Here is a 27,309-nt window from a genome sequence, read left to right as displayed (position 1 = left end):
CATATTCATTTTTGCCCATAGTCTAGCGGGAAAGAAGATAAAGAGACAAGAGATTCCTTCTGCAAACCTTCAGGGAGAGAAGGTTATGACCGAGGCCAGGAGCACAAGGATCACGGCAAGAACTAGTTAGTAGGATTTCCCATATTCACCACCCAGGAATGAGGCAGCAACTAGCTAGAGATGATCAGCATTTGCATGGCCATGTTAGCGATGATGTGTGCTTTTTTTGCACCTCGTGTCCTAAGATTTTTGAGGGGCTCCCCTTCCTTGCCGCATTCAAGGACATGCATGTAGGAGTCATGTTGTGCCGGGAGGATGGCACATACAATGAGAGGAACCCCACTTCCCACGGCATCTTTTTTTTTTTTTAAAGATTTTTTTTTTTTAATTTGACAGTAGAGATCACAAGTAGGCCGAGAGGCAGGCAGAGAGAGAGGAGGAAGAGAGAGAGGAGGAAGCAGGCTCCCTGCTGAGCAGAGAGCCCGATGAGGGGCTCGATCCCAGGACCCTGGGATCATGACCTGAGCCGAAGACAGAGGCTTTAACCCACTGAGCCACCCAGGCGCCCCTTCCATGGCATCTTTCTCAACATCCAAGACAGTGGGATTTTGTGGCTGGACATTGCTGACTCTCCCTGTCTGCAAGTGTTTGGGACCCCGGCAAGGGCACTGCCATAATAGGCATCCTTTCCTTCAGCTTTCATGATCATTCCAAAGTCTCTAATGCAAAAAAACTTCTAACCTCCATTTGCGTTTTGCTGTATTTGTGTTTTGGTTCCCCATTCCAAACTTTTTCCCCCAATTATCCCTATCCCATCTTTTGGTTGCCCAAGATGAAGGTAAAAACAAAATCATGTAGTCTAGAATTTGGTTTAAAGGGAACTCCGTATCAGGGAGGGTTACTAAGGCAGAACACTTTGAAGATAGTTTTAGAAGAGAGACAGAGACCATATTGGGTTGAGCAGAGGTAACTGGAGAAGAGTGAAAGAAGTAGCATTTGAGTTGAACTTCCAAAAGGAGTAAAATTTTGAAAAAATGAATATGGTGTGGAGAGTGCTTCTAGAAGAAGAAGAAATAGCATGATTGAAGGCTCGGAGCAAGGGACATATATATGTGGGGACAAGGCAGTGTTCAGCCTGGCAGAAGTGTGGAGTCAGACAGGGAGCAAGGTTTGGGCTGAATGCTGAAGGGGTCCGCAGCTAGGCTAAGGGGAAAGAAGATGTCTCTAGCACCTTGTCATCAACATCCTATGAGACCCCATACCAGAGGTACCTTGCCCCACGTCACAGCAGCCCACCCCATGGGGTTAATGGAGGCTGCCAACAACCTTTCATCGATCTCCAGGTTAGGGAAATAGGACAGGGAAGTGTTTATGAACAAAAGTAAATCAAAGCAAAACAATTTCAAATGCAAGTAAAAATTTTTATTAAAAAAAAAAGTTGCTGGGGCGCCTGGGTGGCTCAGTGGGTTAAAGCCTCTGCCTTCGGCTCAGGTCATGATCCCAGTGTCCTGGGATCAAGCCCCACATCGGGCTCTCTGCTCTGCAGGGAGCCTGCTTCCTCCTCTCTCTCTACCTGCCTCTCTGCCTAGTTGTGATTTCTCTCTGTCAAATAAATAAAATAAAAATTAAAAAAAAAAGTTGCTGAAATAAAAAGAGTTATCAAAGCATTTACTGAATGACTTATGTATCAGCAATAGAAGAACACTGAAATGAGGAAAGCATTCCTCTCTCCAGCTTAGCAAGGGGCTCTTAGACAGTACTTCAGACCTCATTTCATGTGTCTGTTGATAGAAAATCTGGCTACAAAGAGATCAGGCCTTCAGTGGCCCTGAAATGTGCATTATTACTTGACCCACAATCAAGAGACCAAATTTCCCAAACTGTCACACAGGAAAGAGGATACAAAACTTCAGAAAATTTAAAGACCAAAAATGAATATTTCCTTTGGGGTGTCCATCCATCTTTACCACCACTTTCTCCCTGCTAATAATCAGTTCACTCCTCTAACCCAGCTGTTCTTAAGCAGGTGTGCTCATTAGAATCACCTGCAGCGACTTAAAAATATACCTCCCTAGGACAATCCCAGACTATATCACTCAGTGACTGGGGTAGAGCCCTGGCATATGCTTTTCATTTTTTTTTTTTTTAAATATGGAACGCCCCACGAATTTGTATGTCACACCTGCAGAGGGGCCATGCTAATCTGTGTCCTTCCAATTTTAGTCTATGTGCTGCCGAAGCGAGCACGCTGGCAGGTGCTTTCAAAAACACCCAAACTCTACTGTACTGTTCATTCGCTCATCCTCTTTGTTTAGGGCCCTCCATGTAGCTTAGAGGCTGGCAGAAAAGACAGATAATTAAATCTGCAACCAGCAGGTACTACACAGTTGGCCTAGTATTATGACCAAGAAGTTGGGAGGATGTAGGAGATCCCGGGGGTGCAGCCAGCGGACATTAAGTTCCTCACACCTTAACCAACATCTATACAGCTGCCTACTCGGCCCCTTTTTCTGAGAGCATTTCTCAGTGGGAAGCTCAAACTTAGATTTGAATCATCTGGCACGCTTAAACCTCCAGATGCCCAGGCTGCAAGATCTGTGGGGTTAGACCCAGGCATCTGTATGTGTTAAATTCCCTGAGAGATTCCAATAATGCAACCAAAGTTGAGAACGACTGTACTGAGTTAATTTCTTGTAGAAGGAAAAGAAAATCCTAACTCCCTATTAAAAACTGCCTGGGGCACCCGGGTTGCTCAGTGGGTTGAGCCTCTGCCTTCGGCTCAGGTCATGATCTCAGGATCCTGGGATTGAGCCCCACATCGGGCTCTTTGCTCGGCAGGGAGCCTGCTTCCCTCTCTCTCTGCCTGCCTCTCTGCCTACTTGTGATCTCTCTCTCTGTCAAATAAATAAAATCTTTAAAAAAATAAAAATAAAAACAGCCTGTAGGAGGGCATACTCACCTAGAATTGCCTTGTCTCCTATTTGTCTCTAACTCTCTTTCTCCGGGAAGCTGGATAAGCAATTATGTGAATGGGACAGAGGTCACGAGCAATACGGTGATAATAACTCCCTGACTTAGGGGGCCTTAGCTCCCTTCCAAGAAGGAAAGTTTCCTTTAAGAATCTAACAACTTGGGGCGCCTGGGTGGCTCAGTGGGTTAAGCCGCTGCCTTCGGCTCGGGTCATGATCCCAGGGTCCTGGGATTGAGTCCCGCATCGGGCTCTCCGCTCAGCAGGGTGCCTGCTTCCCTCCCTCTCTCTCTGCCTGCCTCTCTAGCTACTTGTGATCTCTCTCTGTCAAATAAAGAAATAAAATCTTTAAAAAAAAAAAAAGAATCTAACAACTTGGGGAAAACTAACATTTAGTTTCATTATTTAAGCTCAATAACCAACTCTATTAAGAGCTTACCTATCTCATTTATTTTGCTGTGTGATGTACATTACACTTACCCGAATTTTATTGTTAAGAAACCTGAGGATTAGAGTGTTTCAGCAACTGGCCCCAGTCATATTATTGGTAATTTATACCTGAGTCTCTGACACCAGCACTTTTGGCATTTTGCCTTTGCTTAGAAATGAAAATGGAGCCAATTAATATGACACATCCTCACTCTGAAAGTCCTACATATTCTCCGTTTATCTTATGTTCAGCTAATTATTTTGTATACTTATTCCAAAGTAACCATCAGCTACAACAGAGTAGCAGCTACCCCTAGGGCTTGGAATTAAATGAATTTCGATGACTTACTTTGGATCTTTTACACACTGCATTACTACTAAGATAGTCAAATCTGTATCAGTGCTAACTGTAGCTACCAGTTAGTAAATTCTTATTATATTCCAGGCGCTTTACATTTGTCTCTAATGCTCAGAACAAAACTGCAAGGCACTAGGCTTAGAGAAGTTAAGTAACTTGCTCATAGCTGCGCAGCTAGAAGTGGCAACGCAGCCAGGAAAAAGAACAGACTCCATGCTCTGTTACCTCATGGGTGAACAAAGTCTCCCAAAGGGGTCCCACGCACCCTGATTGCCAGACAGAAAGAAGGTGATGGCAGGTGCCAGGGAAAGGAGGGTCTCGGGTTCTCAGGAAGGGAAAGGAGGGTCTCTGGTTCTCAGGCAGAGCATCCCAAGGTTGAACTCAGAAGGCATTTTTCTTCTGGCAGGTTGTTAGGTTGTGCAAATCACCAATACTAGAACTGCACTCAATATATAACTGCAGGTAGGAAAGGCTTTTTCTTTAAAATTTTATTATATTATTATTATTATTTTTTAACCTGGTCCCGGAACAAACCAGTTTACAGACTACAAACTAAAAAAGAGTCAGAGTCACAGATAATAAAAAAGAGTCAGGGTTCCAAACCATAGACAAAACAAGCTTCGGGAACACAACTCAAGTGTAGGATGGGTACTGGCTGTTCAGAAGCAAAGGTCTTAAAGGGGTGTTTTCACCTCCTTGTATTGGGCTGCAGCTTCATTTCAACACCGCTGCTGGTTTCCTCTGATTACATGTAATATCAAGTTGCAACTGCACTTACAAAATGGCAGTTCAAAATCCAGAGAAACCTGTTTTTCAGAGCTATTATAGTAAGAATGATTTGCACTCAATTGACGGGGCCTTCCTGCAACCATTAATTAACCTATCTTAACTTGGGTATTGGTATATAGTAACCTTATTTCAATCTCTTTCTCCAAATAGGAAACTGGATAAATTGCCATTTTCAATGTTGATTTACACAGTTGTGAACACTGACCTATTTTTCCACCTGTATTAAGACAGCCCTGAAAGTCTAAAAAGTTCTAAAATAATAATAAAAAAGAACTTAAATCAAATATGAAACTCAGGGACTAGTTGATCACAACATAAAAATTTAAAGCTGGTCAGATTTTTCCCTTCTCCTTCCAAATTAAAATTTCAAATGAGACGCTTCCACATTGTATCAACCGAAGTTCTAAATGCCAGGTACCCATTTGGGATCTGACTTTTCCCAGTTATAAATGGAACTGACCCCTCACCAGTTAACTGCATACATGCCCCGTGTACCCATGTGTGTAGTGTAGAGTAGGTGTGTAGGGAATAAAGTAGAGTAAGCCTCATGCTGCTCTAGCCATATTTTCTGCTTAGTATCTCCTGGGACCAAGGACACCCATTTTTAAGACAGTAAGCCAGAGATTAATCTAGTTTTGTTTTGTTTTATCTCGAAGTGTACGTGAGGATGGGGGACAGGGAGTCAGAAAAGAAAAAAGGCAGATTCTTGGCCTTCCGGCTACATCAGAACCTCAGAGTCAGGCCAAGGATTCTGAATTTTCCCGGGGGCTCAAGGGGATTCTTTTACACCTTAATGTTCAAAACCAGCAAAAGAAAGGGGGGGAAAAAAACCAAAAAACAAAAACGACGACGACGCAAGGACTTGGGACCCGGGACCCGTGACTATGAGAGCTAATAGATCACGGACATTCTCAGGCTGGTTTTTTATATAAGAAGCATGAGAGATCAGAGCCATGAAGGTGTGAAGAGACTGGACTGAGCATCGAATAAAAATGAAGCGTCTGGAATTCTAATCTCTGTCGTGAGAGTGCGGCTAAAAAGCAAATTATGTTACCTCCCTGGGTCTCTTTGGTCTGCACAATTAAGGGCTTGAACTCCATCACCCAAGTCCTTTAAAGCCCCCGAGTCACAGAACTGAAGCCGATGCATGGCTGAAGGGCTCAGTCCCGGAGCCGCAGAGGTGGAAGCTAGCTCCACCGCCTCCCGCGCACCCACTTCGGGCAGGCTCCAGGTCGCCGGGTAAAGGCAAGAGGGCGGAGACGAGGCTCTTTAGACCGCTACCTGCACTGCCCAGCCTCCCCCAGGCTAGCGCGCTCCTCTCCCCCGCCACCCAGAACTTGGACCAGACCGCGCGGGCTCCCGGAGCGAAGCGGGTACCATTACCCTAATGCGGCTGCAGGCCCTGCACGCGAGACCTGGTTCCCGGGCTTCAGAGCCGAGAGGAGGATCCGCAGCCGCCCCAAAACCTGGCTGTTTAGCGCCGCAGCCATGCTCACAGGTGGCGCCAGGCGCGCAGGGCGCCTGCGCCGGGATCCACCCCCGTCCCCGGGAAGGCTCCGCTGCCCCGCCCCACTCCCGTAGTCGCTAGGAAACACGCATGCGCCGAAGACGGCTCCGTCCCGCTGCCCGGGAACACGCATGCGCAGGGTCCTCTCCCGGGAGATGGGTTCATTGGTGACATTTCGCCAGCCTAGCTCTTGTCACTGCGGGGTCCTCAGCCGCGTAGCCCACTAGGTTGTCCCTGACCCTTGACAGAAACGGGACTCTGGGTCCCACGAATACTGCAACACAGATCGTCTTCTCTCGGGGTGACAGCTCCGGCTCACGAGGAGCGCGTCAAGTCGGCTCTACCTTACTAGTTGCCACGTTGACGCGCCCCTTAAGGAGGCGAGCCCGCATGCACCCATTCCGCTCATCTCTCAGGGAGCGGGTGGCCAAGCAAGGCGGGGCTCGGGAGGGGTGCGTGGAGAAAGGGGGGTGCTCAGGCTGGCTGCTATCGGTGGGGTGAAATGCATGTTTCTAAGAATGTTGGGATTAAAATTTTCCTTCATAAAATCTTTCTTCATCTCACACCCATTGGTATAGCTATTACCAAAAAAAAAAAAAAAAAAAGGAAGAAAATTCAGAAAATAATAAATATTGGCTATGATGTGGAGAAATTGGAACCCTGTGCACCATGTAAAATGGTCGCGGTGGCAATGGAAAACAGTATGGTGGGTCCTCAAAAAATTACATCAAGAACTGCCATAAGATCCAGGAATTCCACTTCTGGTTATATACCCTCAAGAATTGACAACAGTGTCTCAAAGATATTTATACACTCATGGTCATAGCGTTATTCACAATGGCGGAAAGCAACCCAAATGTCAATGGAGGGATGAAGGTATAAATGTGTATATATATAATGGAATACTGTTCTTTAAAATGAATGTAAATTCTGGCATACACCATAACATGGATGAACATTGAGACATGATGCTAAGTGAATACGCCAGTCATAAAAGGACAAATACTGTATGATTTCATGTGTATGAGGTAACTGGAGTAGGCAAATTCAAAGAGACAAAGTAGAAAGGTGGCTTGCTAAGGGCTGGTGGGGAGGAGAGAATGGGGAGTTAGTGTCTAATGGGTGCAGAGTTTCAATTTTGTAAGATGAGAGGCGTTCTGGAAATGGAAATGGTGGTAGTAGCAAGATGATGTGAGTGTACTTAATGCCACTTAACTATCCACTTAAGATGGTAAATTTAATTAGTATTTTATCACAATTAAAATATTTTTCTTCTTCAGATCATATAATTCAAGTTTTCTGAAGGTTATAAAACATTGCCTGCATTAAGACAAAAAAAAAATTGCCTGCAATTCACAATTCAGTGGAGAAAAAACTGGAAATAACTGGCAGATTCACCATCACTGTTTATCCTTGGCTCCAATTATTCAGGATAGCAATAGCTTTCTTGCATACTGCATTCTTTATCCTCCACAAGACCCCACTGTTGTAATAGCAGTATCCTCACTGACCATTTGAGTTTCTTGAGCAATAAAGGCAAGGCTGGCCTACAAATGGATTATGCAAAAATATTCTCTCAACATTAATGTGTCACATCAATTTCCCGCATAGAAGGAAAGAGAAATAATTTCAGCTGACTACTATCATCGGACTTTCAGAAACCTTTGGTGGGTCAACAATTCCTTATTTTTTCCTGAGATTTTGATTTGGGATTTCTGGTCAGAGATCATGAGAGTAAAATCTATTGTACAATTTTAACATGCTACCCTACCAAGAAGCAAAAATGGTAGCACTGTGAGGCTTTAGGTTATTGGTGTCACAGTTTATTTTTAAGTGCATACTTGAGAACTAGTCCTTTATGCATAACACTATTGTACAGTTTTTTTTTTAAAGATTTTATTTATTTATTTGACAGACAGAGATCACAAGTAGGCAGAGAGGCAGGCAGAGAGAAAGGAGGAAGCAGGCTCCCCACTGAGCAGAGAGCCTGATGCGGGGCTCAATCCCAGAACCCTGGGATCATGACCTGAGCTGAAGGCAGAGGCTTTAACCTGCTGAACCACCCAGGCCACCCACTATCATACAGTTTTTAAAATAACTTTGTGCCGGCACCTTATGATGCATTATTTTGGTACTCACATGAACTTTATTGCTTTGTTTCTAGGAGAGAAAATTGAGGCTAAGAGAGGTTAGGAAGCAGGCCTTCCATACCGTGAAAGAGTAGCAGAGGATATTTTAAGCCTGCTTGGCTCCACAACCTGTACTTGGATTGTTATGTTATGGAACTCACTGGAATAACACTAGGACTTCAATGATTATTTCTTTGTAATCAGATACTGCTAAAATCTTGACCAAATAGACACCTAGTTTTTTTTTTTTTTTTTGGATTTTTATTTATTTATTTATTTGACAGAGAGATCACAAGTAGATAGAGAGGCAGGTAGAGAGAGAGAGAGAGGGAAGCAGGCTCCCTGCCGAGCAGAGAGCCCGATGCGGGACTCGATCCCAGGACCCCGAGATCATGACCTGAGCTGAAGGCAGCGGCTTAACCCACTGAGCCACCCAGGCGCCCTAGACACCTAGTTTTGCTTTGATTTGTTCTTTTGTGGTTTTCTTGACTTAAGTCCCTTGCAGTGAAATTGCACATTAACCCTGCCTGATTGCAATGGGTAAAAATCATTAATCTTTCACTTCTTACTCTTGAAACACTAAAACCTGATGGGTTAAAATAAACTTGAAATTTAAACCGTGATGTTGTATTAAATTCAGTTTTGGCAGTTAGTAGATTTTTTTTTTAATCCAACAAGAACAGATGTGACTAAAATAATTGGTCTTGTTGACATGGTTACGCTCGTATAGTGAGAAACCAGTATTAACAATATCATCTACCATTGCACATTCCTGGCCAGGAAGTTTTTACAGAAAGTCAGGTTGAGCTTGTCTTCCATTGTAGGGTCACAGCCTGCTGCTGCCACAGCACATTTTTATCTGCAACTGGCTAAGTAATTTATCTTAGTAAACACCTACTTTTATTTATATTATTGTAAGAGAAAAACCTTTATAAATAAGACACATTAAAATGTACATCGAAATACAATTTAAAACATTTTCTGGGGGCGCCTTGGTGGTTCAGTCCAAGCATCTGCCTTCAGCTCAGGTTATGATCCCAGGGTCCTGGGATGGAGCCCCATATTGGGCTCTCTGCTTGACGGGAAGCCTGCTTCTCCCTCTCCCACTCCCCCTGTTTGTGTTCCCGCTCTTGCTAGTTCTCTTTCTGTCAAATAAATAAATATATTTTTTTAAAAAAATTTAAAATTTTTTTAAAAATTAAAAATTTAAAATTATCAAAATATTTAAATTAAAAAAAAGTAAAACATTTTCTGAGAAAGAAAGAACTATTCTGGAAGATCTAACGTCATATGATGGACCCCAAACACATAATGTAAGCATAGCCAAGTGGAAAATCCACCGACTCACAAAACTGTAAGAGTTGGGAGTGAGCATTATTTACCAGTAGAAACCTTAGGGTGTGAGTATCTTTTTTGAAGCCAAGTATGGATAGTCTTCTTTCTCATTTTGTAGTCCATGTCATCTCACTTAATTAATTTTCTGCCCAACTGATTTTCTTGTATTGAAACTCTTCAGATACAAATTTGGCTCTTTTCAGCCCAGTTTTTAGAAAGTGGGGGCTATAGGAAAGACTTCCGAAGTTTGTTTGAAGGACAGTGGGGCTGCAGGCTCTCAAGGCAGTGTGATTTCATCCTGAGAGCCAAAAAGCTGTCCAGAAACTTCTCTTTTTACTATCAGCTTCCTCTTGCCTGCTAACAGAGGAGGGTGAAACGGAGAATACATATAGGAAATGCCAATCTAAGTGAAGAAGCCCAAATGGTTTCATTTAAAATTTTATTTTTAAAAGTCCATTAAAAATACCATTTTTGCCTCTAAACTTGATCATCCAATTGCTTTGGAGTTTAGAGACTTTAGACACTTAGGACAGAGGTACAAGGGATACATTTAGAAAATCAATCATCCACTCACTCCTCTCTAGCAAAGCCTGGGACTCTTTCTCCATCCAATTTTTGTTTTGGTCTATATGACCTAATGCTATGTGGCAACGAAGTAGTGAGCCTGGGTAAGTATGGATAAGAGACTGAGCTTCATTACTTTGTAGCAGTGCTCTTCTCAGCTGGGGCAACTGGGCCCTTCCAAGGAGCATTCACAATGTCTCCAGACATTTTGGCTTGTCCCAACCCAGGACAGGAGGAGGGATGAATGGCACTATTGGCTTCTAGTGGGTAGAGGACACTTTCAGACATCCGGATCCTACAGTGCTCAGGACAGCCCCCACAACAAAGAATTATCTGGCCCAAGACACCAATAGTGCAAAGTTAAGAAATTTTGTTTTATAGTCCCACTTCAAGTGTAGGGGTGTGTGTGTGTGTGTGTGTGTGTGTGTGTGTGTGTGTTTGTCAGCTGGGGCTAGCGGGATTTTAGAATCAGAACCACAAAACTGTTATCAGCCCACCAGACCGTAGAATCTGTTCAGACATCCCGAGTCACCATACTGCATTCATCACTCCCTCCTTCCTGGAAGGGTTGAGCACAATGACACACCCTCTCTGTTTAGCCACATGCAGGCAATGATACTGAATGGTTTGCTTGCCTTCAGTCTTCTAGTCTTCCGGTCTGAGTTTCGAGTGGGTTTGAAAGGTTGAGTGTTAGAGGCACAATTATCAGGCTTTGAAGCGTCCTTTTTTTTTTTTTTTTTTAACATCACAGATGCTCACAGAAAAAAATGAAAATATTTCTACAGTATCCTGGGGTAATCTGAGGAAGCTGCTCAACAGTGATCAGCCCTGAGGCTCCAGTCACAACCAGGTATGAAGAGATTAATATATACATGCTCCTTCCATGGGGTACACAAGTTGGGAAAGTACATAAAGTATCAGAATGCTAGGAAAGAACTTAAACACTTCATTAAGAATTGATGTAGTCCCCACAATTAGTAGCAATTTCTTGCAACACTCACTGGAAAATTCCGATATTTTTGTTCTCTATTTTTTTTTCTGTTTTAGTACTGAAAATCCCTTCAGTTAATTTATGGAGTGGAGACTGTAATTCTTGAAGCCTGTACTACCTGACACAACATTTGATACTGAAGTTAACAGATCTTATAGTTTTGGAATGAACTGTGGCAAGAATACCAAAAAAAAAAAAAAGAAAAACCTAGTTGAAGAGAACTCACAATTTCACCATACTTTGGTTATAACAGGAGTCTATATGGAAAAGAGAATATAAAATAAGAAGGTAGACTTTGTTTGTGTCCCCTGAATTTTTTTTTTTTTTTCTTGCTGGAACAAAACTCCAGGAAAGTAAATGAATGGTGTCATTGAAGGTTATGGAATGAACTGAAAGAAAATTATCTTTCTCAAACATCTCTCTCTCTCCAAACCCAGTTAGGCTTCTTTCTGGATTGGGCCTTGGCCATTAATAGGTCTTCCCGGTTAGTAAGCTGTTTGCTATAGATTTCTTTCCCATTCTCCAGCTATGGAATGCGGGAGATTTTCATGCAGAGAATCTGTATCAGTGAGGAAAGAATTCTGCAGGATCGGAGGCAGCACACTTTCAGTGGGTTACTCACTCATTGGCAAGGAGATGACCTCATGCTGCCATAGCCCTTCCAGGAGTTAGCTCTGGCTGATATGTACCAAATAGTTCAGGAGGTCTATTCTTGAACACTGGTAGAGCGCATAGGCGAGCTTTCCCACCGTGGCTCCCTTATTGCCTTCCCTCATCTGCCACTTTTGGAGCATCTGGTAAACCTTTTCTTTTAGTCCATCTCGCTCATAGTCATGGTCAATTTCATCAATCTGAGGTTCAGTGAAGCCCAGCTTACGGGCACAGTTTTTCCATTGCTTTCCCAGATTTTCCCTGACTGGGTCCAGATGTTTGTCAGTCAGACTAGTGATATTTTCTGCCAAACAGAAAAGAGAAGAAGGCATCAGGCTATAATCCGTATAAAGAGTATCGGGAGACAGTAAAAAAAGGTAACTTCTTAATTATGAGTTGTTGACCCATGAGGTGATTATTTTATGTGTGTGGAAGCCCATTTGGAGTGTTTATGTGAAGACAATAAAGAACCTATTCTTCCTAGCAGATTCCTCTCTGAGCCGCAGCTGATGGCTTTGGGAATGGAAGCCCAGCTTGGCTATGAAGCTGTTCTATACAACCTTAGCCAGTGGCCCCGTTAATACCAGACCTTTCTGATGTAAAGAGGGAAAAACATTTTTGTTCCTTTTCGCATTGTCTACTTATATCTGGCCAGAATCAAGGTTATCCAACTCCTGATCCCCTGCACCCAACAATTCACTTTCCTCTTAGGGAAGCCAAGACCATCAAGGGTGAACTCATTCAATTACAGTGCCTTCCCTTGTCTTTTAAGGAATGAGGTATCTACTTTTCAAGTACTCCTCTCTCCTCTACCCTAAGTGCTATCTTCTCTTCTCCTACAGCCATAGCCTCGCTTTCTACTGGTCCTTCTCCTTAGGCCTTCATAAAAACAACAAAAAGAAACAAAAGTATAAAACCACCATGACACACATTTTCCTTGATCCTCATCCCACCCTAATAAGCCAAATATAAGGAAAAAGACACTTCATTCCTGCTCTCCTCCCCCACCACCAACTCCCGTCCTTTCCTTAGCACCCCACAATGCAGCTTCTGTTACCACCACTGGATGGCAGCAGTCCAAAAACCTCCCAAGATATTTGCCAAATTTTGTCAATACCTCTCCAGGAGAGGGACCCTGTTTTCATCAGATTCTCAAAGGAACCTGTGTCACCCCAAAAGTTAGGAACCTCCTCTCTAAGGTGGACTATTTTCCAAATGGATTAGGCTTGGGATTGGTGAACGATGGACTGTGGGCCAAATCTGGCCTGCTGCCTGTTTTTGTAAATAAAGTTGTATTAGAACACAGCCATGTACGTATGCACATATTGTCTGTGACTGCTATTCACTACAATGTCAGCTGAGTAGTTGCAACAGAGACCTCAGAGCCAGTGAAACCTAAAATATTTACTATCCGGCCCTTGATAGAAGAAACATTTTGCCAATCCTGGGGTTAATCATAAGGCCGGGTTCTTAAATTCTGTTGTTTTGGCCTCCTGCCTATGTCCCCCCACCCCACAGTGTGTTTTGGGATTAATGTTATGAGTGGACCCCTATAAGACTTACATATAAGTTACATAGTTACATAAGTTACATGTAAGTTACATAGTGGAACCCTCTAAGAGAAAGCTCTCTCTTTTTTTTTTTATTACAGAGGTGCTGTTGAGGGCATAGTCTTCTATCTTGTCAGAATCCCTTTTGATGAGATTGGAGGGAGCTGCCTCTCCCAGGTCTAAGTAGTAATATTGATCCTGATGATGATGGTGATGATGATGGTGATGGGTTCAACACTTTCACAGATCTTACTACGTGCCAGGCAGTGTTCTAAGCTCCTTATACATATTGACTCATTTAATTTTGATAACAAATCCGTTAATTAGATATTATAATTATCCCCTATAATAAACATAAATAAATCACAAAGGAATTATATGGAAATTACAGAGACATGTTATGGAGAAAACATGGGGCAACTTTCAGGGAGAATAATCAGAGAAATTTCAGGATTCCACAATATCCCTCTAAACAAGTAAGAAAATTCAAGGCTGCTAGACGACGGGTCCTTAAAGAAAATCTTACCAAAGATATCGTGGTACTTAGCAGCTGGCTCTTCTTTCAAGTTCATGTCCTGTGGCACTGAATTCATTCCACCAATCTCCATGTAATTATGGTCTCCAATCTGAATGCCAGTACTGTTGCGTATGGAACATTTCACAGGCTCATCTGAATGGAGTGAAACACAGTTAAGTATAGCTAGATCAAAAGCAAGAGAAGTAAATACAACATGGTAAAAGGGAAGAGCTTTACTCCAGAGGTATATTAAATTCTTTATCCTATGCCAACCTTTGAAATTTTCTTCTTTAAAATGTAGCTGAACCAACCTCACATCCATCAGGACAACTACTATAAAAACAAAACAAAACAAACAAAAAAGAAAGTAACAAGCATGTGGATGAACTGGAATCCCCGTGTGCTACTGGTGGGAATACAAAATGGTGCGGTAAACAGTATGGAGGTTCCTCAAACATTAAAAATAGAATTAGCTTAAGATCCAGCAATTCCACTTCTGGGTATCTACCCCAAAGGAACTAAATGCAGGGCCTCAAACAGACATTTATACACCCATATCTATAGCAGCATTATTCACAAGAGCCAAAAAGTGGAAGTCACCAGTGTCCACCAACAGAGGAACAGAGGAACAGATAAACAAAATGTGTTATGTACTGACAGTGGAATATTATTCAACCTTCAAAAGGAAGGAAATTCTGACACATGCTACAACATGGATGAACCTTTAGGACACTGTGCTCAGTGAAATAAGCCAGTCACAAGAGGACAAAGACTGTATGATTCCACTTATATGAAGTACCCCAGAGTAGTCAATAAAGATGCAAAGTAGAATGGTGGCTACCAGGGGCTAGAGGGAGGGGAATGGGGAGTTAATGTCTGATGAGTACAGAGTCTCGGTTTGGGAAGATGAAAAGAGCTCTGGAGATAAATGGTGGGGACGGTAGCCCAACATTTTGGTTTCATCACAAATGGCGGTCTTTGAGTTCTCTAAGATAAGAATTAAAATATCCAAGACTTCTTTTTTAACCTTCAGAAAACAGCAAGCAAGTAAAAGAACTCAAGCAGTGACCTTCACTTCCATCAGAGATTGGGTATAATGGGACCACTGTGATGCAGATTACAGAAGAAGATACCTACGGGTTACAAGGACCTGTAACCCAACACTTGTGGGCAGCTGCAATGAATCCCACCCAAACTGAGGCCAAGTGATCTGATGGAGACTATCCACGGTTGCATACTGTATCTGGTAGCTGAAGGCCACAAGCAACTCACCCTTGTCAACTTACAGTCTACAAGAGAGCTAATGGCTGCTTTATTTTCAGAAACATTAAAAAAAATGTTGTAGCTAAAAACTATTTACCTCTTGATGGGAAGGAGATGAATGAAAGGGTGGGTGTGTTTCCCAGTAGGTTGGTCTCAGGCACTGGAGTTTTATGCATACTTGGCATGTGGCTTGGATTTGGCCCATACCAAGCTCTTGAACTTGCTGTTCCCAGATCCTGTGGTCTTGTTCCAAAAGGGAATGGATTGTACAATCCATTGTTCCAGTACAGTACTTGGGGTTGGCTGGTTGGCCCTGTTGGTTGGTGTAGTGCATTACCAAGATTGGTTGCACTAGAGTAAGTAAGGCCTACTCCTGGATTCTGAACATTCTCATATGGTTTTGGCTGTGCAAAAGGGTCATGGGTGACCCTTCGTCTCCTTTCCTCCTCTCTATTATAAACCACATTCTGTCTGAGTGGTTTTGTCTGCCTGTCCATGCGGCTGCCATGAAGATGGTAGTTGGCTTCCTCCTGGAGTTTACTCTGCAAGCTGAGCTGATTCTCCTCCTGCTGGTTCTCTAGGGAGGGACCAAACCAGGACTCCTCCACAGGACCTATCCCAAGTCCCTGGGAACTGTGCAGTGAGCTGGGCTGTTCTGGGGCTGAAAAGAAATGATCAACATTGGAAAGAGTTTCATAAGACAACAAGAAGTAAAATAAAAGCTGAGCACCATCACACATCTGTATATCTCAAAATAAAATACTGAAACCTTTGACAACAAATAAAAAAGCATTGATTTGATGGTCCTCTTCCTATAAGTTATATAGGTAATTCATAGAAGTCCCTGCATGGTGGTGAAAGAGTGCTGGAGAAATTTTAACAGGCAACAGAAATGTGAGTGTCACGGGAATGACCAAGGAAGAAAGGGACTTGTTTTGTAGCAGAGAAGGTGGCTGTCTCCTTGGTGTGACGCAGGGCTACAAAATGAGAACAGGAGCAGCTTGGTGTTTAGTACTTCCCATGGGTTCTTTTATTCTTTAAAAGCCCTGTAAGAGTAGGAGCAATTATTATCATGATTTGATGGACAGGGTTTACAAGAGGTTAATTTGCCTTAGAACAGATAGCTAATAAGTGGTTTCAATATCTTATACTCTGTTTTTCCTTTTGTTATAATGAAAAAAGTATCCCTCCTTGAATCTGAGATCAACTTCCCTTGTTCTCTGGATCTATTATCCCTGACTTCAAGGACCTCAAGGACACATGTCCCCTCTTGTTCCTGAGCCGTCGCTTTCTCCCTATCAGGTAATTTGGCCTCTTACATTCAGAATGCTTTGTGATTTTGGTGAATACACTGTTATTTACTATTTCAAATATATGTATGTTCACTCCCAAATATATTATAAATTCCTTTGAGGCAGGGCCTAAATTTTATAGCTTCTTCTGTTTCTTTACAGTCACGAAGAGTATTTTCTAGAAGACAGTGAATGCATGAACAAGCAAGTGAATACATTACTTTCAGTTATAGGATGTTACCTGAATTTGACCTGCTTGGAGGTATTGCTGTACAGTCAATCTGGAGAGAATGCATTCTCTTCACAAATGAATTCTGGTCTGGGTCTGGATACTCTTTCTGTAATTAACAGCATAAATGTATACTTTAGTACAAATAGTAGAAAACAGTTCCAGAAAATTATTATAAGAAAAACAAATCTTTTCAAATGGTAGAGATTTCATATAGCTCTTACAAGGAACAAAGCTTTTTTAAAAAATAAACTTTTCCCCCCCAAATATCCAAAACAAGTTTAAAAAGAACAACAAATTTGGAGGGTTCAAACTTCCTGATTTCAAAACTTACTACAAGACTACAGTTATTGAAACAGTGTGGTATTGGTCTAAGGACAGGAAGAGACCAATGGAAGATAATAGAGAACCCAGAAATAAACCATTGCATAGCCCACTGATTTTCAACAAGGGTGCCATGACCATGCAGTGGCAGAACACAGGATATCCATACCTAAAAGAATGAAGCTGGACCCTTACCCTTAATACATACAAAAATTAACTCACATGGACCAAAGACTGAAGCTTAAGCGCTCAAACCATATAAACATTAGAAGAAAACATAGGGGAAAAGATTCATGACATTCAATTTGACAATAATTTCTCAGATAGGACACCAAAAACATAGGCAACAAAATAAAAATAAATAAATGTGACTACATCAAAATTAAAACCTCTATGCAGGGGCGCCTGTGTGGCTCAGCAGTTTGGGCCTCTGCCTTCGGCTCAGGTCATGGTCTCGGGGTCCTGGGATTGAGCCCCGCATCGGGCTCTCTGCTCAGTGGAGAGAGCAGTTTCTCCCTCTCTCTCTCTGCCTGGTTTCTCTGCCTGTTTCTCCCTCTCTCTCTGCCTGCCTCTCTGCCTACTGTGACCTCTCTCTGTCAAATAAATAAATAAAATATTAAAAAAAAATAAAACCTCTGTGCATCAAAGGACACTATCAAGAGAGTGAAAAGATAACCCACAGAATAGGAAGAAAAATATTTGAAATCATGTATCTCTGATAAGAGATGAATATCCAGATTATATAAAGAATTCATGTAATTCAACAATAAAACATAAACAACTCAATTCAAAAATGACCAAAGGGCTTGACTAAACATTTCTCTAAAGAAGATATACAAATGGCACATGAAAAAAGACTCAACATCATGAGTCGTTAGGAAAATACCCATCAAAACCACCATGTAAGATATATATGACTTCACACTCATTAGAATGGCTATTATTGAAAAAACAAGACAAAACCCAGAGAATGTACAGTGTTTTTGAGAATGTAGAGAAATTGGAACCTGGTGCATTGCAGGTGGAATGTAAAATGGCAAGGCCATTATAGAAAAACAATTTGACGGTCCTAAAAAATTAAACATAGTATTATCACACAATGTAGCAATTCTGTTCTTATGTATATACCCAAAACAATGAAGGGAAGAGCTCAAAAAGAATTGTACACCAATGTTTCATAGCAGCATTATTCACAGATAAAAGGTGGAAACAACTCAGTATCCATCACAGCTGAATCAATAATCAAACTGTGATAAACACATAAAATGTAGAATTATTCAGCCTTAAAAAGGACTGAAGCTCTAACACAGGCTACAAAATGGTTGAACCTTGAAAACATTATGCTTGGTGAAATAGGGTAAACACGAAAAGACAAATATTGTCTGATCCCCATGTCTGTAAGGTACCTAGAAGAGGCAAATTCATAGACAGAAATTGGAATTAAATGTTCCCAGGGGCTGGAAACCCTTATTTTATGGGTATTGAGTTTCCGTTTGGGATTTTTAAAAATGGATACTAGCAGTGTTTGTACAAAATTTTGAGTGTACTTAATGCTACTGAATTGTACACTTAAAAATGCGTACGATGGTGGATGCCTGGGTGGTGTGGTCCTTTAAACGACTGACTCTTGGTTTCAGTTCAGGTGATGATCTCCGTGTCATGAGATCGAGCCCTGTGTCAGTCTCTACTGTCAGCACCCAGTCAGGTTAAGACTCTCTCCCTCTCCTTTTGCTCTCCCCCATCATGTGCACACACATACTCTCTAAAATAAATAAATAAATTGTTTAAAAAGAAAAGAAAAAATTGGCTAAGATAGCAAGTTTGATGTTACATATATTTTACCAAAATATAGAAAAGTAGAAAAAGAGGGTGCCTGGGTGGCTCAGTTAGGCTCAGGTCATGATCCCAGAGTGCTGGGATTGAGTCCTGCATTGGGCTCCCAGCCCCCTGGGAAGTCTACTTCTCCCTCTGACCTTCTCCCCTCTCATGCTCTCTCTCACTGTCTTTCTCTCAAATAAATAAATAAAACCTTTTTTAAAAAAAAGTAGATAAAGAAATTCTTTTTTGCTATAAAAGTGATACTATCCATTATTGAAAATATAGAAAAGATACAGAATTATATTTAAAAAGAAACCTACATTTACTGCCTCCATTTCAAGCACAAAAGTAACATTTTGGTATTTAAGTTTTTTTCTTAGTCATATTTGCATTTTGTTTTAATATGTAGTGTTTCTGTTAGTCTTCAGTTTTAAATTTTTCTAAGTTTTATTGTGATTTCCTTTTTGATCCACAGGGTATTTAAAAATATATTTCTTAACTTCTAATCACATGCGATTTTCTAATTTTAAGATAACTAAAATAAAATCAGAGCATAACTAAATAACTAAATCAAAGCATAACTAAAATAGAATCAGAGAAAATTCTTTATATGATTACAATCTTTTATTTTTTAATTTATTTTTTAAAGATTTTATTTATTTATTTGACAGACAGAGATCGCAAGTAGGCAGAGAGGCAGACAAAGAGAGGAAGCAGGCTCCCCGCTGAGCAGAGAGCCCAATGTGGGGCTCGATCCCAGGACCCTGGGATCATGACCTGAGCCAAAGGCAGAGGCTTTAACCCACACCCAGGTGCCCCATGACTACAATCCTTTTAAATTGGTTGATAATTGTTTTATTTCCCAAGACATGGTCAATTGTAAAGTATGTTCTGTATGTTCCTGAAAAGCCTTTAAAAGTTAGCATTCTGCAGTTATTAAATGGAGCATTTTATTTATTTCCATTTAGTCAAATGTTAATCATGTTCTTCAAATTTTCTATATCCTTACTAATTTTTTTGTCCATTTGTTCTATCAGTGAGAAATCTGTATTAAAATCTCCAATTTGTCTATTTCTCCTTTGAGTTTTGTCAAGTTTTGCTTTGTATATATTGAAACCATGTTATTAAGGGCATATACATATTTAAAGCTGCTATGATCTTCCTGGTGAATTGAACTTTTTTTTTTTTTAAAGATTTTATTTATTTGATATATAGAGAGAGATCACAAGTAGATAGAGAGGTAAGCAGAGAGAGAGGGGGAAGCAGGCTCCCTGTTGAGCAGAGAGCCCGATGCGGGGCTCGATCCCAGGACCCTGAGATCACGACCCGAGCTGAAGGCAGAGGCTTAACCCACTGAGCCACCCAGGCACCCCTGAATTGAACTTTTTATCATTTTGAAATATTCCTGACTACTATGGTAATGCTTTTTAGCTTTAGGGACTATCTGTCCTTCTTGATGGCCTTTGGATGCCCAAGAATAGTTTCCATTGGATACCTCTCCTTTTGGAGTAGGTATCCCTCAACAGTCTGGTAATTCTGGACTCTCTGGTTTTGTATCTTGATTTTTAAAACTACATATACCTGTCTGTTTTATTTACTGTAGTCTTCCCCTCATGATTGAGCATGTTGCTGTAAGACTTATGCCAGCAACTTGTTTCCTAAGTTTGTATGTAGGGAAGGACTTTGCTTCTCTTAGTTACTTAGCTGGTAACAACCTTTGACATACCTCTTAGACCTCAGACCCCAAATTCACTGCTTCAGGTTGAGGCAGATATGGCTCCTATCTGTTGCTTAGTGCGAGGGAATCAGGGGGGGAGGAGCCAACACTTGTAACTGTGTTGGGTTAGCATTTTCTTTTTCTGTTCTATAACTCAGCAAATATAATTCTGTTGTCTTTCTGTCGTTCAAGAATTCCTCAAAATGACTGATCCACCTATGGTACTTTTAATTCTATTCCAGTGAATGGGTCCAGCATGCCAACTTGATGATTTCTGTATAAAATTGCTAATTTTGTTACACGTGGTTATCAAGCTCGCTTACCTCAAATCTTGGAAACAAAGTATATTGCTTTGATTTTCAAGATTGATAACATATATGCTTTAATATGTTAATGCATTGAGTACCTGCTAGGTTACCTACCTTTAAACTTGTTACATCGTCTTCTACATTTTCTTCTAATTGATCTACATAAAAAGGCCTAAATTTTTCTTCAAGGCCTGTATTAAAAAAAAATAGTACTTTAAACTTCTTAGGTATTTTCTAAAGTAAAATTTAAATATTAGTAATCTATTATCTTTGAATTACTTACCTTAATCTGTGGACAAAGCAGTAAAATAAAAATTTTAATGCCAGATCACCAACTTACATGAAGAGACTAATAAGCCTAATAACTAGGGGGACAGAAGGAGGGACAAAATAACACTGGGAACCAGGAGATGCTGCCTTATAGCATGTTTCTCCAGCTGTAACACAAAGTCCTATCTAATATGAATTCCTCTCCAAGTCAACAGGGATGGACGGACTGCTTGTTTCTCTCTCTCTGGAATCAGAATTATTATAGGACAGAATACTTAGTATAGGGATTTGATATAAAGAGTTAAAAGCTGCTAGCCTTAAAAGAAAAAAAGCAACTTCCACTTTCAGGAAGATTGAGTAGATATACTTTTCCTCATTTCTCCCTCTAAGCACAAGAACCCCCTCGATATCACACATGAAAACAAACATAAAAAAGAGTCTGAAAGGAAGAAAGGAAAGGGCAGACCAACTAGGGACTTTGGGATCTGAGGAAAGACATGGTGATGACTTCACCAGGATTTCTTTTTGCCTCTAAGGTCCCAGACAAAGAAGCTGGCAACACAACAATAAAACAAACAAACAAAACAAAACAAAACCCCCCAAAACTAACAAAAGCCTGCTCTTTCTAGCCAAAGGACAAAGCAAAGGGCAGCCTAGGAAGACAGAAGACCTTTAGCCAATAACCATTCTCCAGCCAAATATCACAGAAAACACTGCGGCTCTACTCCTAACTCACCAGCAAAGGCCAAGTAAGGAGACCTAAGACTTCCAACCTCATGCAACAGTAACAGGATACTCCAATACCCCACCAGGGTGATATCAGAGAAGGCCAAATGGGAAACCAGGGCTTCCCTTCCTGCCAGATGGTAATGAGCCCCTCCACTCCATGGTGTCAATGGACTATGAGGGTAAACTGGACTCACAACCTTACTTTGCAGTAATAAGGCACTCCCACCCTTCTAATGGAGAAGTGTCAGAAGAGGCCCCACAGGGAGTCACAACTTTCACATGACTGCAGTGTCCGTGGAGACCAGGTGGACTCCCCTGGAACTTCCACCCTGACTAGTACAAATGAAGAGCCCCTGCCCCCACTCAGGTGTCAACAGGGCTCAGTAGAAAACCTGGACTTCTTTCTACCTGTCAAACAGGGTGGCAGCACCTTCCATTGCCAAAGCCATGTCAGAAATGGCCAGCTAAAAGAGAAAGCTTGAAGAAGATCCAGAATTTCCTAACATTGTAAGAAAATGTACAAGTTTCAAGAGAAAAATCACTCATCACACTAAGAACCAGGAAGATCTAAAACTGAAGGTAAAAAGACAATCAATAGATCCCAATACCAAGATACCAGAGATATTAGAATTCACTGTTTAAAACTTTTTAAACAGCCATGATACAAATGCTTCAATAAGCAATTACAAATAAGCTTAAAACAATGAAAAAAGAGGGACACCTGGGTGGCTCAGTCAGTTAAGTGGTTGCCTTCGGCTCAAGTCATGACCTCAGAACCCTGGGATCAAGTCCCTCATGGGGCTTCCTGCTCAGCAGGGAGCCTGCCTCTCTTTCTGCCTGCCATTCCCCTTCTTATGGCAGGAAGTCTCAAGAAAGAAACAAGATATAAAAGAAAGTTCAATGAGATTTTTGAACTGAAAAATATAGTAAACCAAAATGGATGAGTTCAACAGCAGAATAAAGGGGAAAAGGAAAATCAGCGAGCTGAAAGACAGAATGATAGAAATAAACCAATCTGATCAAGAGAAAGAAAATAAACTCTGGGAAAAAAAGTGTAGAGGGCCTCAGGGACAAGTGAAACTGTAACATAAGATCTAGCATTTTTGTTATCCCAATCTCAGAAAGGATAAAGACTGAAAAAAGTACTCTAAGAGATAATGGCTGAAAGCTTCTCAAATTTAGGAAGAGCCATACACCTACAGATTCAAAAATCAAAACAAAACTCGAACAGAATAAACCCAAACAAATTCATACCAAAACAAATAATAATTAAACCTCTGAAAGATAAAGAAAAAGAATAAGTTGTGAAAGCACCCAGAGAAAATACTTTACCTATAGGTTTAAAAAAAAAAAAGGATTTTTTTAAAACTAAAACTGTGGAAGCCAGAGTATATGGCACAGTATTTATTAAGTCCTAAAAGAAAGGAATTGTCAACACAGAATCCTATACCCAGCAAAAAAAAATCCTACAGAAATGAAAGTAAGATCAAGACATTCTCAAATGAAGAAAAACTATAATTTGTCCCTAGCAGACATACCCTAAAAGAATGGCTAAGGGAACATCCCAAACAAGAAGGAAATGATAAAAGAAGATACTTGGAACATCAGGGAGGAAGAAAGAACACATGTGGTGTAATTAAAAAATAAATATTTGTTCTTTTTCCCAGCTTCAGCTGGTTCATGGCAGGGAGCTCTCAAATCCCATGGGATCTCCTAAGCAGTAAGAATGTCTTTTCTATGTTAATGAGACAGCTCCTGGCTAGAGGGATGAGGTAGAGAAGCTAGATAGCTTCAGGATGGGAGCTTGTCACCAGAAACACCTAGTTATGACTATAAGATTGGAGCTTTCAGTACCACTCTTTGACCTCCAGGGAGGGGAGAGGGACTAGAGATTTAGTTCAGTCACCAATGACCAGTGATTTAATTAATATTGCCTACCTAATGAGGCTTCCATGAAAACCTCTAAACAATGGGGTTTGGAGAGCTTCCAGTAGTGACTACATTAAGTGAGTACATTGTTGGGAAAGTGGCATGGGAGCTCTGTGGCACACCAATCCCACCACCAATAACTTAATGAATCTCTTTCTTTGGCTGTTCCTGAGTTGTATCCTTTATAATACCCCAGTAAATGTAAATAAAATGCTTTCCTGAGTTCTGTGAGTTCTAGTGAATTATTGAACCTTAAGACGATTTTATGAGGACTCTCAAATTTGTATTTGGTGGAGCAGAAGTGTGGGTAGCCTGGGCATACTATCTGCACCTGGTGTCTAAAGTGGAGACAATCGGGGCGCCTGGGTGGCTCAGTGGTTTAAGCCGCTGCCTTCGGCTCAGGTCATGATCTCAGGGTCCTGGGATCGAGTCCCACATCGGGCTCTCTGCTCGGCAGGGAGCCTGCTTCCCTCTCACTCTCTCTGCCTGCCTCTCTGCCTACTTATGATCTCTCTCTGCCAAATAAATAAATAAAATCTTAAAAAAAAAATACAGTGGAGACAATCTTACAGCTGGGCTAAGCCCTTAAACCTGTGGAGTCTAATAATAACTCCAGGTGGTTAATGTCAGGATTTAATTGAATTCTAGTTGTGATGCATTTAGTGTCAGAAGTAGTACTATAAAAAACACCCCAAAACACAGTAGTCAAAAATATGGGTAAATGCAATAGGTTTTCTTTCTCTTTTTGAGTTTTTTTTTTTTTAAATTAAGGACTGCATTTTTTTTTATTTCTTTTCAGTGTAACAGAATTCATTGTTTATGCACCACACACAGTGCTCCATGCAATACGTGCCCTCCATAATACCCACCACCTATCACTGACAGTTGAAGCAAAACTGTAACAATGTCAATGTGTTCTAAATAAATGTAGAGGAAATATTTAAGGCAATTTTATACAGAGGAAGGTAAAGGAAAATAAAGGAAGTAAAGTTTTTATACTCCACTCAAACTGGTAAAATAACATCAGTATACTGTGATAAATTATGTACAGACAATGTTAACACCTAGAGTATCCACTGGAAAAACTATCCTCAAATATACTATCGATAAATTCAGGGGAGCCTGGGTGACTCTGTAAGTTAAGTGTTCAACTCTTGACTTCAGCTCAGGTCATGATCTCAGGGTTGTAAGATGGAGCCTCTCAGGGGCGCCTGGGTGGCTCAGTGGTTTAAGCCGCTGCCTTCATCTCAGGTCATGATCTCAGGGTCCTGGGATCGAGTCCCGCATCGGGCTCTTTGCTCGGCAGGGAGCCTGCTTCCCTCTCACTCTCTCTGCCTGCCTCTCTGCCTACTTATATCTCTCTCTGTCAAATAAATAAATAAAATCTTTAAAAAAATTCTATAAGATGGAGCCTCTCATTGGGCTCTGTGCTGGGGCATGAAGCCTGCTTAAAATTCTCTCCACCTGCCCCTTCCCTGCTCATATGTGCATGTTCTCTCTCTAAAAAAAAAGAAAGAAAGGAAAAAATACTATTGATAAATTCAAATGGGATTCTAAAAATGTTCAAGAATGCATAGGAAGGCAACAAAAAGAAAACAGAGAAATGAGAAACAGAAAGAACAAATAAAAAGCAAAATAAAATGGCAAATGTGAGCTCTAACATATCAAAATTACACTAAATTAATATGTCCTAAAAACACCAATCAAAAGACAGACATTGACAGAACAGGTTAAGGAAACATGACCCAAGTACATGCTGTCACAAAAAACTCACTTCACATGATTATACACAATTGAAAGTAAAAAGATGGGGAAAGATAAATAAATATTAATAAAGGGAAAGAAGGGTGGCTATATTAATATCCAACAAAGTAGACTTCAGAGCAAAGATGATTGCTGGAGACAAAAGGAACATTTATATAATGATAAAAGGATCACTCCATCAAAACATAGCAATCCTAAATATATATGCACTAAACAACAGAGATGGGAAAATCTATAAGCAAAAGATGATAAAACTAAAAGCAGAAATAGACAAATTTACAATTATAGTTGTAGACTTGAATATCTCTTTCTCAGTAATTCAAAGAACTCGAGAGAAAATCAGCCAAGGCATAAAAGAACTCAACAACATCATCAATAGGATCTAATCTAGATTTACAGGACACTCTACCCAATGACAGCAGAATAATCCATTTCTTTCAAGTGTCCACAGAACATATCCCAAGATACACCATATCCTGGGCCAAAAAATAAACCTCAATAAATTTGAGATATTAAACATATAGAACATGTTCTCCGATTAAAATGAAATTAAGCCAGAAATCAGTAACAGAAAGATAATAAGAATATCTCCAAACTCTTGGAAACTAAACAACATACTTCTAAATAATGCATAGATCTAAGGGAAAGTCTCAAGGAAAATTTAAAAATTCAATGAAGTAAATGAAAATAAATAACAATATGTCAAAATTTGCAGGACATAACTAAAGCAGTGCTGAGAAGGAAATTTATGGCATTACACACACACTAGAAAAGAGAAAAGGTCTCAAATCCAAATCAATAATCTAAGTTCCAACCTTAAGAACCTATAAAAAGAAGAACAAAAAGTAGAAGAAGGAAATGATAAAGAACAGGAATCTATGAAATGGAAAACAAAAGCAATAGGGGAAATTAATGAAATAAAAAGCTGGTTATTTGAAAAGATCAACAGAAAGACTAACAAAGGAAAACAGAAGACATACATAACCAGTATCAGGAATGAAACAGGGGATATCACTACAAACACTGCAGATATCTAAACAATAATGAGAAATACTACAAACAACTTTACATATATAAACTTGATAACTTAATTGAAATGTCATTTCCTCAAAAAATACAAACTATCACAACTAGAACTACCAAACCATTTGATACACTACTTTGATATAACACAGATTACTCTGATGTAAAACAGATCATCTTGATAGCTCCTATACTACTAAAGAAATCAATTTTTCAATTTAAAAACTCCAAAAAAAAAAAAAAAAAAAGGAAATAAAAGAAAGAAAGAAATTTCCAGGCCTGGATGGTTTCTTGGGAGAATTCTACCAAACTTTTAAAGAATTAACATCGCTTACACCCATTCTCTTCCAAAAATTAGGAGGGAAAACTTCTCAATTTATTTTGTGAAGCCAATATTAATCTGATATCAAAATCTGACAAAGATAATACAAAAAGCAGAAAGTTATAGACCAATATCCTCATGACTATACTTGCAAAAGTCTTAACAAAATATTAGTAAATGGAATTTATCAATATATTAGAAGAATCACACACCATTACCAAATAGGTTTTATTCCTGGGATGCAAGGCTGGTTAGGTACTAAAAAATTAGTGTAATTCACCATATTAACAATTAAAAGAAGGGAAAACACACCACCATACCAATCAATGCAGGAAAAGCATTTCACAAAATGCAAAACGCATTCATGATAAATTCTCAGAAAAATAAGAATAAATATGGTGAGCTTCATCAAGTGATAAAAAGTATCTACAAAATATCTACAGCTAACATACTTCATAATGAAAGTCTGAGTGCTTTCTCCTAATATTGAGAAAGGTGAGGATGCCTGCTCTCTCTGCTATTATTTAAGATAA

General features: G+C 40.3%; 2 protein-coding genes and 1 non-coding gene across 6 annotated transcripts in view; all 3 read right to left on the bottom strand.

Annotated features, from left to right (window-relative positions):
* Positions 1 to 6,092, bottom strand: part of BPHL (biphenyl hydrolase like) — a 36,369-nt gene extending 30,277 nt beyond the window's left edge. The window contains exon 1 of the mRNA XM_046004090.1: positions 5,928 to 6,092. Within this exon, the coding sequence (XP_045860046.1) occupies positions 5,928 to 6,034 (107 nt within the window). The 5' untranslated portion in view covers positions 6,035 to 6,092. The remainder of the gene's footprint in view (positions 1 to 5,927) is intronic.
* LOC123942910 lies at positions 2,146 to 2,247 on the bottom strand. Its single transcript, XR_006818535.1, has one exon. It is a non-coding gene; the product is annotated as a U6 spliceosomal RNA (small nuclear RNA).
* Positions 6,093 to 9,937: 3,845 nt separating the features above from the next.
* RIPK1 (receptor interacting serine/threonine kinase 1) overlaps positions 9,938 to 27,309 on the bottom strand; it is a 40,354-nt gene continuing 22,982 nt past the window's right edge. For all 4 annotated transcript variants that reach the window (XM_046005930.1, XM_046005931.1, XM_046005928.1 and 1 more), the window contains exons 7-11: positions 20,854 to 20,930; positions 16,585 to 16,681; positions 15,149 to 15,712; positions 13,798 to 13,941; positions 9,938 to 12,025 (exon numbers count right to left, since the gene is read on the bottom strand). In XM_046005930.1, the coding sequence (XP_045861886.1) occupies positions 11,739 to 12,025; positions 13,798 to 13,941; positions 15,149 to 15,712; positions 16,585 to 16,681; positions 20,854 to 20,930 (1,169 nt within the window). In that variant the 3' untranslated portion in view covers positions 9,938 to 11,738. The remainder of the gene's footprint in view (positions 12,026 to 13,797; positions 13,942 to 15,148; positions 15,713 to 16,584; positions 16,682 to 20,853; positions 20,931 to 27,309) is intronic.

This window comes from Meles meles, chromosome 5 (assembly GCF_922984935.1).
Source record: "Meles meles chromosome 5, mMelMel3.1 paternal haplotype, whole genome shotgun sequence".
In the NCBI taxonomy this organism is placed as follows: domain Eukaryota; kingdom Metazoa; phylum Chordata; class Mammalia; order Carnivora; family Mustelidae; genus Meles; species Meles meles.
This window is presented reverse-complemented; position numbering and strand designations above follow the sequence as displayed.